Genomic DNA, 15925 nt, shown 5'->3' with positions numbered 1-15925 from the left:
ACATTGTTGTACTTGGTTGTTTTTGCAAAAGTGCTTCATCTTCAACAGAATTCATAGGAAAGACTTTTGACAAGTACAGATTTCTGGTAAGTTTCAGACCATACTACTGAACTAGGTAAGCAATTAAAATAATAATTCTTAAAAGTCCAGATCCCTTCCGTAGTTTGCTATAGTTGCCCCATCTCAAGAAGATGTTGGTCTTGGGGTAAATCTGGTAAGAACTAACTTTCAAGAGCAAGGTTTAGGGCCTGCCCTCCACAGAGGACTTGATTTTCAGAACAGAAAGGACATTCTAGTATTGTGTTCACTTGAATATAGATGGCAAGGATGACAAATGACAGAATTACTATGACATCTGCTGGAAAGAGCCATATATGCTGCCCATTAGAAACATAATACAGGCTAATTTCCTAAGGTTGCTAACTTCTTTCTCGGAAATTACAAGATGTGAATTCCAGTGGAAGACCTAACTGAGCAAAAAAACAATATCTTGTTTGGCCATAGCAGTACTCAATAAACATTTGCTGATTATATTTAATGGACAGAAAAGAAGAGGATTAACTACACAATTTGGGTTTTCTGCAATTGAAATATTTGCATTATTTAATATTGCATCGGTATATAAAAGTAAAATATTTGAATGAAAATGAAATATTAATTATTAATCAGTAGTTAGATATTTTTTAGTAGTTTATGTTCATTGCAGGGTAGGGGTGAAGGGAAAAAGGGAAGATCATTGGCAGAAAGATGGCAAACTGCACAGAAAACCATCACATTGTGGGGTGATTTCATACTGAGATTTCAGTCTGCTGTTAGCTGAGGGGGGCCTTAAAGATTCCGTGGTAATCTCAGATCCTGATTCCTTGTTCTTCAGAACACACTTAGACCAAGTTTGGAAAAGAAACTGTTTCATTCAGAGGTAGGAACACAATACAATTCAGACAGTACATTTGTAATGGGTATTTAACACGTAGATCAATTGTACAAATAGATCCTATTTGCTTTGTTCTTAAGCAGAAGAATATAAAAAACATAAGGGCCTCCATTATTTAACACTAAATATGTTGAGCTATGAAAAGTAATCCTCAGCTCTTTCCCGGCTGGCACCATGGAGGGTGCAGAAGAGAAGAAAAAGAAGGTTCCTGCTGTGCCAGAAACCCTTAAGAAAAAGTGAAAGAATTTCGCAGAGCTTAAGATCAAGCGCCTGAGAAAGAAGTTTGCCCAAAAGATGCTTCAAAAGGCAAGGAGGAAGCTTATTTATGAAAAAGCTAAGCATTACCACAAGGAATACAGGCAGATGTACAGAACCGAAATTCGAATGGCTCGGATGGCACGGAAAGCTGGCAACTTCTATGTACCCGCGGAACCCAAATTGGCATTTGTCATCAGGATCAGAGGTATCAACGGTGTGAGCCCGAAGGTTCGAAAGGTGCTGCAGCTCCTTCGCCTCCGGCAGGTCTTCAGTGGCACCTTTGTGAAGCTCAACAAGGCATCAATTAACATGCTGAGAATTGTGGAGCCATGCATTGCATGGGGGTACCCAAATCTGAAGTCTGTAAATGAATTGATCTACAAGCGTGGTTATGGCAAAATCAACAAAAAGCGAATTGCCCTGACAGACAACGCATTGATTGCTCGATCTCTTGGGAAATACGGAATCATCTGCATGGAGGATCTGATTCATGAGATCTATACCATTGGAAAACGTTTCAAAGAAGCAAACAACTTCCTGTGGCCCTTTAAATTGTCTTCTCCACGAGGTGGAATGAAGAAAAAGACCACCCATTTTGTAGAAGGTGGAGATGCTGGCAGCAGGGAAGACCAGATCAACAGGCTTATTAGAAGGATGAACTAAGGTATCTACCAGGATTATTTTTGTAATCTGGTCCGTTAATAAACAATTGAAACAAATTGAAAAAAAAAAAAAAAAGAAAAGTAATCCTCAATACAGAGACAGAGGCTTCCCATGTTCCTTTTTTCTTTTTTAACAAATGGAAATTTGACATCAAAAATTTTTCTTTTAAATTGGAATGTAGTGAAATTTTACACGTGTTACACAGAGTAAACAGCTTATTTTCAATTTTTGTGTTCATATATTCACCTATAATTGCAAATTGCATACAAATGATATTTTCTATAACTGTCAAAGGGAGTTAGCAAAGGTAAAGATTATAGTGACATCTATTGGTGAAATGTAATATGACGTTTATGGGGGTGCAAGCCACTGAGTACTCTGTGGACAGGGGAGGGATAAAAGGACAGATCGGGATACAGTGATTATATATTAAGACTGTGGTGAATTATCTTCTATGAAAATTAGAAATTTTAACACTGAAAAGGTACTTGATAATATAAAGTGTTACTACTAATCGTGTTTATGTGTGATGTTGGTATTGTGGCTATGTTAAAACATTCTTATATTTTAGAAATTTGGGGCCACGACTGGCCCACTGTTTTAGTATGGCATGCCAGCTAAGAACATTTTTTATATTTGTATTTATTTTTAATCTTTTTGACCACACCACCCAGCTTGCAAGATATTCTGCAGCCAGGGATTGAACCCAGACCCCTGCAGTGAAAGTGCCAAGTCCTAACCACGACCACCAGGGAATCCCCAATTTTTACATTTTTAAATAGTTGAAAGAATGCACAGAAGAAGAATACTTTTTTGTCATAGGATAATTAAATGAAATTCAAAATTCAGTGTCTAAAAATAAGATTTCATTGGAGCACAGCCTTGCTCATTCATTGACGTTTATCTGTGGCCACATTTGTGTTTTGCCAGCAGAGCTGAGGGCTTGAGGCCAGCAGAGACCATGAGGCCAGCATAGCCTGGAAATGGACTTCCTGGTCCTTTACAGGAAAACTCCGCCCACCTTCCCTAGGGTTCTGCTGTTCTAAGTGTGGCCTGTGGGCCAGCAGTATTGGCTTGCCAGAGAGGCTGTTAGGAATGTGGAATCTTGTCTCTACCTGAGACCTACTGACTCAGAATCTCCAGATTCCAGGAGAGTTCTGTTCATGTTGTAGTTAGAGAAGCGCTGGTCTAGAGGCCCTGCTCGGGTCATTCTGTGGTTGCACCCTCCCCAGGTGCAGGCTGCCAGAGAGGACCAGGGGGTGTGGCCACCTGGAGCCCCGCCCCCTCCAGGCCGTGCTCTGAGCACCTGGACCCTAACATCCCTGCTCCCAGCGCGAATGCAGGCCTCCCTCCTGGGGACCCTCTCCCAGCCGGACAGGTGGTCAAGATGCAGCTGTCTATGGGTGGGAAGAGGGTGGTCTGAGCTTGAACTTGAAGCCTGGGGGTGTTCTTGCTTGAGCAGCAGATTCCTCAGGGCACAAAGAGGGTCAGAGCCAGAGGTGGGGAGAGCAGGAGGAGGGCTGGGGACTGGGGCAGCCCCTCCCTCTGCTGTCCTGCCTTCTGGCTCCAAACTCCAGGATCCAGGAATCCCAGCCTGCCAGGTGGTTACGAAGGTGTACTTGACACTGTGTTAGCTTGATTTACAACTTTTAAATATTTAAACATAGGCTTTTTTTATACCCCTGACCTGGGGTCACAGATGTGAGTGGCAGTTCTGTTAAATGCTTTTCAAAATGTATTCAGAGTACTCCCTGCATCAGAATGTGGTGGGTTGTTTGGTAAAAATTCAAATTTCCAGGTCCCACTTGAGTGACCCCCTGGATCAGAATCTTCAGGACTGGAGCCTAGGAATCTGCACTCTAACCCCTCCCCTGGAGATTCTCATCCACAGCAGAGCTACAGGAGCACTCATACTGGGGGCGGGGGGGGGGGGGAGGTGCTTGGAGAGGAGCTGATTTGAGTGACGGGAAGCATCAGGGAGAAGAGAGGGAGGTCCCAGGTCAGAGGAAGGTGCTGACCACGAGCTCACACCTTCCTGCTTCTCTTCTGATTCTCCTCACAACCTGGCCTGACCCCACCCCAGAAGTTGGCTGCAGGGAGAAGCTACCAGAACGGGGCAAGGATGTACTCCTGCTGACCGTGGGGCTCTCGGGGGCTGCCCTGCAGAAGGAAGGACCCAAGTCAGGAGCAGTAGGAGCAAAGGGGCTGCAGGCGCCTTGAGGAACCACGCAGGCCAACCCAGGAGTCAGGCTAAAGCCGCTGAGCAGGTGTTTGGACAGGAAGACTGCCGGGTCCTGCCAGGACACAGGAGGAGCTGGGACAGACCATGTGGTCCTACCGGGGCTCAGAGGCTGCGTTTGTCAGTTAGGAGTTGTATAACCTTGAGCAAGGTCCTTAAGCTCTGTAGACTTATTTCCTTGTCTGTGAAATGTGTTACAATTAGACACGGTAATTAAGTAAAAATATATCTTTATTATACAGAACAGAATAAAGGGCAGCTGCTGTTTACTATGAAGTTTGTCACTTTCCATCTCTGCACTTCGTGATGCTTGATATCACAGGCACTTCTCACTGGCTGATAAGACCAATTTCCTCAAACCCCAGGCATGGGAAGTCACAGGCATGTGCCAGATCCATGCTTGGCCAGTGACCTAGAGCTCCCCGAGCTTCCCTGTGCAGGAGCGACTCCTGAAATTACTGCTAAGCTGCTCCTCATGTATAGCTCCCGGGATTTCCCTCCCAGCAAGCCACACCTTGGGAATCCTGTTCATGGGTTTGTGATTAACTGAGGCTGTGACGGACTGCACAGAAGCGTGGCCATGAGGAGCTACCCCTCGCCCAAGGTCAGGGGTAGCGACGGAGAATGCCAGGCTGTGACAGCGCAGGAGCGGGGCTGAAAGGAGCTTCCCCATGCCCAAGGTCAGTGGCAGCGGCCTAGAAGAGCTACCACAAGCCCGAGGTCAGGGGCGGCAGCCCAGAGGAACTACCCCACCCCAGAGGTCACGGTCCCGACCGAGAGGAGCTTCCCCACCTCCAACAAGCGGCTGCTGCACGGGCACAGGAGGGCCGTGAGGAGCTACTCCACGTTCAAGGTCAGGAGGGGCTGCGGTGAGAAGATACCCCTCATCCAAGTTAAGGAGCAGCGGCGGCACTTTGCTGGAGCAGCCATGAAGAGATACCCCACGTCCAAGGTAAGAGAAACCCAAGTAACGGTAGGTATTGCCAGAGGGCATCAGAGGGCAGACACACTAAAACCATAATCACAGAAAACTAGCCAATCTGATCACACGGACCACAGTCTTGTCTAACTCAATGAAACTAAGCCATGCCATGAGGGGCCACCCAAGATGGTCTGGTCATGGTGGAGAGGTCTGACAGAATGTGGTCCACTGGAGAAGGGAATGGCAAACCACTTCAGTATTCTTGCCTTGAGAACCCCATGAACAGTATGAGAAGGCAAAATGATAGGATACTGAAAGAGGAACTCCCCAGGTCGGTAGGTGCCCAATATGCTACTGGAGATCAGTGGCGAAATAACTCCAGAAAGAATGAAGGGATGGAGCCAAAGCAAAAACAATACCCAGTTGTGGATGGGACTGATCATAAAAGCAAGGTACGATGCTACAAAGAGCAGTATTGGATAGGAACCTGGAATGTTAGGTCCATGAATCAAGGCAAATTGGAAGTGGTCAAACAGGAGATGGCAAGAGTGAATGTCAACATTCTAGGAATCAGCGAACTAAAATGGACTAGAATGGGTGAATTTAACTCAGATGACCATTATATCTACTACTGTGGGGAGGAATCCCTTAGAAGAAATGGAGTAGCCATCATAGTTAACAAAAGAGTCCAAAATGCAGTACTTCGATGCAATCTCAAAAATGACAGAATGATCTCTGTTCGTTTCCAAGGCAAAACATTCAATATCATGGTAATCCAAGCCTATGCCCCAAGCAGTAACGTTGAAGAAGCTGAAGTTGAATGGTTCTATGAAGACCTACAGGACCTTTTAGAACTAACACTCAAAAAAGATGTCGTTTTCATTATAGGGGACTGGAATGCAAAAGTAGGAAGTCAAGAAACACCTGGAGTAACAGGCAAATTTGGCCTTGGAGTATGGAATAAAGAAGGACAAATGCTAATAGAGTTTTGCCAAGAGAACACACTGGTCATAGCAAACACCCACTTCCAACAATATAAGAGGAGACTCTACACATGGACATCACCAGATCGTCAACACCAAAATCAGATTGATTATATTCTTGGCAGCCAAAGATGGAGAAGCTCTATACAGTCAGCAAAACAAGACCAGGAGCTGACTGTGGCTCAGATCATGAACTCCTTACTGCCAAATTCAGACTTAAACTGAAGAAAGTAGGGATAACCACTAGAGCATTCAGGTATGACCTAAATCAAATCCCTTATGAATATACAGTGGAAGTGAGAAATAGATTTCAAGGACTAGATCTGATAGACAAAGAGCCTGATGAACTATGGACAGAGGTTCATGACACTGTACAGGAGACAGGGATCAAGATCATCCCCATGGAAAAGAAATGCAAATAGGCAAAATGGTTGTCTGAGGAGGCCTTACAAATAGCTGTGAAACGAAGAGAGTGAAAAGGAAAGATTTTCCCATTTGAATGCAGAGTTCCAAAGAATAGCAAGGAGAGATAAGAAAGCCTTCCTCAGCAATCAATGCAAAGAAATAGAGGAAAACAACAGAATGGGAAAGACTAGAGATCTCTTCAAGAAAATTAGAGATACCAAGGGAACATTTCATGCAAAAATGGGCTCAATAAAGGACAGAAATGGTATGGACCTAACAGAAGCAGAAGATATTAAGAAGAGGTGGCAAGAATACACAAAAGAACTCTACAAAAACGACCTTCATGACACAGATAATCACAATGGTGTGATCACTCACCTAGAGCCAGACATCCTGGAATGTGAAGTCAGGTGGGCCTTAGAAAGCATCACTACGAACAAAGCTAGTGGAGGTGATGGAATTCCAGTTGAGCTATTTCAAATCCTGAAAGATGATGCTGAGAAAGTGCTGTACTCAACATGCCAGCAAACTTGGAAAACTCAGCAATGGCCACAGGGCTGGAAAAGGTAAGTTTCCATTCCAATCCCTAAGAAAGGCAAGCCCAAAGAATGCTCAAACTACTGCACAATTGCACTCATCTCACATGCTAGTAAAGTAATGCTCAAAATTCTCCAAGACAGGCTTCAGCAATATGTGAACCAAGAACTTCCAGATGTTCAAGCTGGTTTTAGAAAAGGCCGAGGAACCAGAGATCAAATTGCCAATATCTGCTGGATCATCGAAAAAGCAAGAGAGTTCCAGAAAAACATCTATTTCTGATTTATTGACTACACCAAAGCCTTCAACTGTTTGGATCACAATAAACTGTGGAAAATTCTGAAAGAGATGGGAATACCAGACCGCCTGACCTGCCTCTTGAGAGACCTGTATGCAGGTCAGGAAGCAACAGTTAGAACTGGACATGGAACAACAGACTGCTTCCAAATAGGAAAAGGAGGACATCAAGGCTGTATATTGTCACCCTGATTATTTAATTTATATGCAGAGTACATCATGAGAAACGCTGGGCTGGAAGAAGCACAAGCAGGAATCAAGACTGCCAGGAGAAATATCAATAACCTCAGACATGCAGATGACACCACCCTTATGGCAGAAAGTGAAGAGGAACTAAAAAGCCTCTTGATGAAAGTGAAAGAGGAGAGTGAAAAAGTTGGCTTAAAGCTCAACATTCAGAAAACTAAGATCATGGCATCTGGTCCCATCACTTCAAGGTAAATAGATGGGGAAACAGTGGAAACAGTGTCAGACTTTATTTTGGGGGGCTCCAAAATCACTGCAAATGGTGAATGCAGCCATGAAATTAAAAGAAAACTTACTCCTTGGAAGGAAAGTTATGACCAACATAGATAGCTTATTAAAAAGCAGAGACTTTACTTTGCCAACAAAGGTCTGTCTGGTCAAGGCTATGGTTTTTCCAGTGGTCATGTATGGATGTGAGCGTTGGACTGTGAAGAAAGCTGAGCACTGAAAAATTGATACTTTTGAACTATGGTGTTGGAGAAGACTCTTGAGAGTCCCTTGGACTGCAAGGAGATCCAACCAGTCCATCCTAAATTTAGGAGATCAGTCCTGGGTGTTCATTGGAAGGACTGATGTTGAACCTGAAACTCCAATACTTTGGCCACCTCATGCGAAGAGTTGACTTACTTGAAAAGACCCTGATGCTGGGAGGGATTGGGGGCAGGAGGAGAAGGGGATGACAGAGGATGAGATGGCTGGATGGCATCAACGACTCGATGGGCATGAGTATGAGTAAACTCCGGGAGTTTGTGATGGACAGGGGGGCCTGGCGTGCTGTGATTCATGGGGTCGCAAAGAGTCAGACTCGACTGAGTGACTGAACTGAACTGAACTGAAGGTGGAGCTTGAATGAAACCTCCAGGGACAGCTGTGCCATACTGAAAATCACCAGTGGGGCAGGAGAATCCAGGCGTCCGGGTGAAGAGAGTGGCCAGGCCATGGAATGAGCGACCAAGAAGGTCACACAGCAGACAAGAGGGGTGGAGGGCCTTCGCCTCACCTTCCTCATTCACCCCACTCTCCACACACAGAAACACACGCTTTGGGTCCTGCTGAATCACCTGATCTGTGTACTCTTGTTTCTTCATCCAGGAACTGTCCTTTATATCTTAAACATGGCAAAGGCAGTGGTTTGTAAACTCACCAGGGAAGCTCTGTGAAATCCCAGTGCTGAAGCCTCATCACAGTTAAATCCATGTCTCGGGGAAGGGGAGGCAGGAGTCAACACTTTTTAAAACCCCACAGGTGATTCCACCCTGCAGTCAAGCGAGAATCACTGATAGAGGCAGAAGATCTCATTTCTTCCTGAATGGCAGCAGCTTTCATTGCTGGAGGCCTCCTCCAAGAAGCCTTCCTGACTAGTCACACTTCTCCCATGAGTTTGTCTGTAGTTTGGACCAGCACTTTCCAAATTTTAATGTGCCTGTGGGTCCCCTGGGGACAGTGTTAACATGAGGGTCGGCATCACTAGGAAGCTCCCAGGTGCTGCCCCCTGCTGGTGCGAGGCCCCACGTGCAGAGTCTGCAAGAGAGCCTCTTCAGTCTGTGCAGGCATGTTTGCGATTGTTCTTGGGATGTTTAGGCTCCTTTTCTGCCTTTCCTGCACACCGGGAGAGCGGCTGGTCTCCAGCTCTTTCTTGTCCTGCCTCTCATCACACTCCAATCCCCACCACACTGCCCACGGTGTGAACACAAAGCTGCACGTGCGTGTGCGCGTGCGCGCGCTCGCGCACGCGCACACGCACACACACTCACACACACACACACACACGGAAAGCTCTCCACTGACTATTGGATGAATAAGTGAACAAATGTGCTGAGAATCTCTAGGGTGCTGTTAACATACACAAAGATCTCGGGAGTGCCTTGAGGAATCTCAATGCTCCAGGAGCCCTGGGTGCTAAGCACCATGATCGGTGCGGTCAGGCTCCACTCTGTGGTCATGGTGCCGACCTTCTCATTCACAGATTAAAACATTTTATCAGAAACAGACAGCGCTTCCCTGGTACCTCAGTGGTAAAGAGTCCACCTGCCAATACAGGAGACATGGGTTCCATCTCTGATCTGGGAAGATTCCACAGGCCAGGGAGTAACTAAGCCCTTGCGCCACAACTCCGGAAATCCAAGCGCCTAGAGCCCATTCTCTGTAACAAGAGAAACCACTGCAATGAGAAGCCCCAGCACTGTAACTAGAGAGCAGCCGCTGCTGGTGGCAACTGGAGAAGGCCCTCCAGTAGCAATGAAGACCCAGCGCCACCATAAATAAAATCTGAAAATAATAATAAAAACTAAAAATAAAATTAAATTAAAACCCACCAAAACCGAACTCAGAGATACAGAAAACAGACTGGTGGTTCCCAGAGGCAGAAGGCTGGGGATGGCTGAAATTGAGGAAGGTGATCAAAAGGTACAAACTTGCTGTTAGTAAGATAAATGAGTCCTGGGCATGTAGTGTACAGCACGGGGAGTATAGTTAACCACACTACACTGTATACTTGAAAGTTGCCAAGAGAGTAGATCTTAAAAGTTCTTATCACACAAAAATTTGTAACTGTATAGTCATGAATATCAACCCTATTAAGGAGTTTGGGATGGACATGCACACACTACTATACTTAAAATGGATAACTGAGGGACTTCCCTGGTGGTCCAATGGCTAAGACTCCACACTCCCAACGCAGGGGGCTTGGGTTCCATCCCTGGTCAGGGAACTGGATCCCACATGCCTTAACTAAGAGTTTGCATGCCACAACTACTAATAATATCCCACAAGCCACAATGAAGACCCAGTGCAGCCAAATAAATAAATAAAAATAAATGTTTTGAAAAATGGATAATCGACAAGGACCTACTGTATAGCACATGGAACTCTGCTCAGTGTTTTGTGGCAGCCTGGATCGGAGCGGAGTTTGGGGAAGAATGGATACGTGTATGACTGAGTCCCTTCACTGTTCACCTGAAACTATCAAAACATTTGTTAGTCGGCTATATTCCTATACAAAATAAAGTTTTTTGGTTTGTTGTTTTTTTTTTTTTAAAGAGTGGTTTTTAGCATCAACTAGGGCCTTGAGAAGTGTCCTTCCCTCTGGAAATTAGAGTCATCTTCAGGAATGAGGAGGTGACTAGGAACCAGATCTGCCATCAGATGCCAGGTTTAAGGTACAGTCCTCCTCAACTAGTGGGCAAAAGCATAACTGACAATGATAGAGGTGGACAGGAGATGGGTACAGTGAAAGGCTACCTGAAGACAAAGGAGCAGCTGTGGGATGATGACCACATGAGAAAGGCTGGAAAAGGAAGTGGTTTGTGGGAGAACATGACGAATTTGGTTTGGGATGTATTTATGACCTAATAGGGTCTCTATGTGGAGAAGGAAATGGCAACCCACTCCAGTATTCTTGCCTGGGGAATCCCGTGGACAGGGGAGCCTGGTGGCCTCTGTCCATGGGGTTGCAGAGTCGGACACAACTGGAGAGACTTAGCAGCAACAGCAGCACGGTCTCTATGTGTCTTATATTTATGTGTATCATCTCTATCTTTCTCCTATTCCCGCTTCTGCTTCAATCTTCCCTTCAAGTTTAAATCTCTCTTGAATAGAAACCATAACTTGATTTCCTTTGATCTGTCCTCATACAACAGGCAAAATGCCTTACACATGCTGCCTTACACATAGAAGATGGTTAATAGACAACTGTTGAGTGGATGGATGGACAGGTGGATGGGTACCTGGATGGATGGATGGACAGATGGATGGATGGATAGATAGATGGATTGGAAGGGGTGAGTGGATGGGTGGATGGATGGATGGGAGGGGATGAATGGATGGATGGATGGATGGATAGATGGATGAATGGGAATGGGTGGGTGGATGGATAGATAGATGGATGGGAATGGGTGCGTGGATGGGTGGATGGATGGATGGGAGGGGATTGGTGGATGGATGGGTAGGGATGGGTGGATGAATGTATGGACAGGTAGATGGATGGGTGGATGGATGGATGGATGGGTGGATGGACGGATGGATGGATGAATAGTCAAATGTTCTTGAGCTTATGCTTTGCCTTTGCTTCTTGAAGTTCCTTAGAGCAAAGTGGGACAGGATAGGAAAGCAGAGGTTGGAAAGAGTTGGGATCTGTGTGGAGACAACAGACTGATGTAAAACATCAGAAAGAAGAGTTGGCAGAACCTAAAAAGAATTTGCATTTCAAGAAATAAGGAAAGAGAGTAAAGATAGCTAGGCTGCCTACTTGATGTGCAAGAAGCAAATGTTTTATATTTTAAAAGTGTGAAATTAAAGTTCATCCCCAAATGACACAGAATGATATCACACCTGACATCACATTAAATAATTCATCCCAGCTTACTTGGCTCTGTCTCTGATAGGCCTGGTGCAGACATTGTTATTGCTCTAGATGGCATCTGATTATCAAAGCAGAGACTTTCTGCTAAGTCATCTTGAAGTCCAACTTAACCTGCATAACACGTTGTCTTATAATTAAATTAAAATTGCGGGATGTTGGATTAGAGGAATCTTTCTTCAGCTAGACCCGAGGTTAGTGAGGGAGTGTGACCTGTCCAGGATAGAATTCCCTCATCCAAAAGCACACAGAACATTTCACTGGATTAATTGGCAACTCACTGGGAGATTCGGGGTCCAATTTGCTAAAAGATTTTCTGTTTCCATCTTTCTTTTCAAGTCAGGTCAATATGCATTTATTCAGCTCTCTTATTGAAAATAATATGAAAAGTATTACTGAGTCCAAAGAATAAAGAAAATAGAGATAAAATGCAAGGAAAGGAAGAAAAGTAATAAGTGAATAAATAAGTTCATTCATGAGTAAACAATTTATTCATGAATAAATAAGTTCATTCTTCCAACAAATGAACTTACATAGCTCTTATTTGTACCAGGCACTGAACGAGGTAAGTGCTGTGCAATAGAGAAATATTAGCCGTTGGTTCTGTCCCCAGGAGTTTAGGATTTGCTTTATTTTTTATAAATAAAATTCCCAATGGATACTTTAAATTCAATTTATATTGGTGTTTTAATGCAATCAAAAACTTCACAAAGAAATAACAACAAACAATTTGCTTGGACCTTTAAGGAGATGTTGAACATTCTCTGAGGGAAAAGGCTAACAAAACCACACTGAACAACTAAATAAAATGTGGGTGTTTTGGTTGGATTGAATCCTAGGGCCCCTGACCAGTAGGCTTCAGGAAGAGAATTTTTTAAATCTATTTTTCCACTACAGGCTATAGAAAATAATCCTTGGTACAGTGTATCAGGCATATTTTCTTCATTGAACATTCCCATGAATCTCTGCAGGCTTTAAAAGGAATGACCTTTAGCAAAAACTAATTGACAAGCAGTACCAAATATTCTTATAGTTTTGAAACATACTGAGAAAATGACCATGTAATCCATCAATGCCTCAACATTCGTTCCTTGTTGGTTAAACTCTATTCTTCAAAATTCAATGAAAGAAGGAACTGAAAGCAAGAGAGGACTTCCCTGATGGTCTAGTGGTTAAGAATCCGCCTGCCAATGCAGGGCACACTGGTTCAATCCCTGGTTTGGGAAGATCCCACATGCCCCACAGCAACTCAGCCTGCCCTACAGCTACTGATCCCCCGTGCCGCAAATACTGAAGCCCTCGAGCCTAGAGCCGTGCTCCAAAACAAGAGAAGCCACAGCAATGAGCAGCCCATGCCCCACAACTAGAGAGTAGCCGCCACTCACAGCAACTAGAGAAAACTTGTAAGCAGCAGTGAAGACCCAGTGCAGCTGAAAATAAATATATTTTTTAAGAAAAGAAAGAAGGAAAGCAGCAGAAATGCCATAATAGAATGTTACTAAAAAAGTTTAGAGAGATGAGGCTGATGAACATTCATCCAGAAAGGATACTTATAACACACATGGGATCTGAGAGCTGTTCCCCAAGTCCCCATCAGTTCGGGATGCTATGATAAAGTACCACAGACTGGGGGCTTTTTAAAAACAGGAATGTATTTCTCACAGTTCTAACAGCTGGAAGTCTGAGATCAGGGTGCCAGCATGGTCGCGTTCTGGTGAAGACCCTTTTCTGGGTGGCAGAGGGCCAACCCCCCACTGTGTCCCCATGTGATAGAAAAAGAGAGGGAGAGAGCTCTCTGGTATCCCTTTTAAAAGAAACTAAAAGTGAAAGAAAGTGAAGTCGCTCAGTCGTGTCTGACTCTTTGCGACCCCATGGACTGTAGCCTACCAGGCTCCTCCATCCATGGGATTTTTCAGGCAAGAATACTGGAGTCGGTTGCCACTTTCTTCTCCAGGGGATCTTCCCAACCCAGGGATCAAATTTCTGCATTGCAGGCAGATGCTTTACCTTCTGAGCCACCAGGGAAGCCCTTATAAAGAAACTAATCACCTCCCAAAGGCCCCATCTCCTACCACAATCACATATGAGGTTTGAATTCTAACATATGAATATGGGGGAGACATTCAGTCAATTGAACCCCCTCATTTCCTCCTGTTCCCACTAAAACCTAAGCTGCATGAGGACAAGGACTTTGTTTGCTGTGTTTTCTGTTGTGTCTCCAGTGCTAAACAATGAATAGTACTAAACAATGAATAGTACATGGAGAGATTCCATTAGTGTCTGTAGACTGAATAAATGTCAGCCTCTGCAGACCCCCCACAATGACACATCCTGAGGACACTCAGGAAGAGACAGCCCAGGACACTGGCCCCAGATAGCTGACGTGCATGTCAAGGGAATGACTTCAGGGAGTCCAAACTCCTGTATCTTCCCCATACACAGAAAAGCACTAAATTCCTTAACTTGAGATGTCTGGTTTTCTTTAATTAGCAGTAATTTTTTTATGTTCCAATAACCGGTCTTTGTTGCAAAAACTCCTATATCTGCTGGCTCCTCCCTTTCTCTTCGGAGCACTCTCTCAGAGTTATCTGAGAAGTTGTATACTGGGCTTAAGTCCTTAGGTTTTAGCCTCACTGCATGGCCTGCTGGATCTTAGTTCCCTGACCGGGGACCAAACCCTGGCACCCTTGGAAATGAAAGCACCAAGTCCTAACTACTTGACCATCAGGGAATTCCCAAGTCCTCAGTTTTGCCCACCAAGTAAAATATAATTCTCAGCTTTTAGGTTGTATACTGTTTTTTGTAGTTGACAGGGTCAAGTTTTCTGAGAGGCACTAGGACCCTGACATCATCTCCAGACCCTCTCCCACCCTTCCCTCCTCACACACACCACCCACCCTGCTATCATCTCCCCTGAACCACTAAGATGAGGCCAGAGTGTAGAAAGGACAACACTTCCCTTCCCACGTGGTCATCAAACCCATAAAAAGGTGGGGAGAGAGGGCGAGGAGCCCGAACAGTGGTGTGGGCTAGGATCAGCCTTCTTTTTAAATCATTGGAGAGGAGGGCCAGGTCTTGATCCAATGTGGCACCAACACTAAAACGTGTCCTGCCTTGGCCATCCTGGCTGTGGTTTCTCTGTGGGAAATACCTGCCCATAAAGTGTCACCGTCTTGGGGCCCTGGGACAGGTGTATCTGCAGTTGACATAGGGAGGGAAGGAGAAGAGGCCAGCTGGACGCAGAGGCCAGCAGTGGTGGAACATGACCTTGAGGAGCAATGCGGGCATTGGATTTCTAGGTGGGAGGAGCTTGTATGCAGTGATGTCATTGAGAGACGTATGCCTGGGGTCTTTTCTAGAAGCCATGTTGCGTGGAAAGCATAGTTTTTCCTCTACTTTGTATTTATTTAGAGGAAAGGCTGAAGGAGTCTGAGGTGGAGCAGTGGTGGTTGGTGGTGGGACTTGCACCCTACTGAGTAGTATCTGAGTTCTCCCCTGAGACAAGAGCAAGTAGGAGTTGAGATCATTACAAGCAATGCCAATGAGCTTGGAGATATTTAGGGCAGAGTTCCCTGGAAAAGTCTAGAGCTTCTGTCTGGATTCCATTTGAATAGGGGCAGAAATGTAAAGATTTAGTATTTGTTCCCATAGACTGATTTAATGTAGAGCATAACTTTTACACACAGGCAAAAGAAAAAAGTATGAGATATAAGACAGGTTGAAATGTTAAAGGACCACATGCCAATTAAGGGAAGAATCAAGATTTGTGGGTAGGAAGAGAAGACCTGCCAATTAAGTTAATAATCAAAGATAATTACAAATATTTTAAGAAGCTAAGGAAGCACAGTTGAGTTGTGGGGTGTGTATAGTCAGAGAACAGGGTAATGAAGAGAAAATCCTGACAGGAAAAAAATTCAGGAAGGAAATAACTTATTGTTGGAAAATGATTTCCTCTCCTTATCTCAACCATTTGAGTTAAAGTAAGACCCGTGAAAGAACCACTATTTCCAGAGAAGTTGTCTTTAGACGTGTTTTATAACACAGATAACCCGAGTGGTAGCAGGCTATCTTGAAGAGGTGACGG

General features: G+C 44.6%; 2 protein-coding genes across 2 annotated transcripts in view; one reads left to right on the top strand and one right to left on the bottom strand.

Moving 5' to 3' along the window:
- Positions 1 to 1127: 1127 nt before the first annotated feature.
- Positions 1128 to 1924, top strand: LOC133049120 (large ribosomal subunit protein uL30-like). Its single transcript, XM_061133025.1, has one exon. It carries the CDS (start codon positions 1229 to 1231, stop codon positions 1853 to 1855), a length of 627 nt encoding a protein of 208 aa, XP_060989008.1. The 5' UTR covers positions 1128 to 1228; the 3' UTR covers positions 1856 to 1924.
- A 1931-nt stretch (positions 1925 to 3855) lies between these two features.
- Positions 3856 to 15925, bottom strand: part of LOC133049357 (ATP-binding cassette sub-family C member 4-like) — a 68439-nt gene continuing 56369 nt past the window's right edge. The window contains 1 exon segment of the mRNA XM_061133335.1: positions 3856 to 4149. Within this exon segment, the coding sequence (XP_060989318.1) occupies positions 3856 to 4149 (294 nt within the window).

The sequence above is a fragment of the Dama dama genome, chromosome 30 (assembly GCF_033118175.1).
Source record: "Dama dama isolate Ldn47 chromosome 30, ASM3311817v1, whole genome shotgun sequence".
NCBI classification, from domain to species: Eukaryota; Metazoa; Chordata; class Mammalia; order Artiodactyla; family Cervidae; genus Dama; species Dama dama.
Note: the sequence above shows the minus strand (reverse complement) of the source record. Positions and strands in the feature narration are given on the sequence as shown.

Bases quoted from the DNA above. Each gene is read 5' to 3' on its own strand.
- LOC133049120 (XM_061133025.1), top strand. From the start codon at position 1,229: ATGCTTCAAAAGGCAAGGAGGAAGCTTATTTATGAAAAAGCTAAGCAT.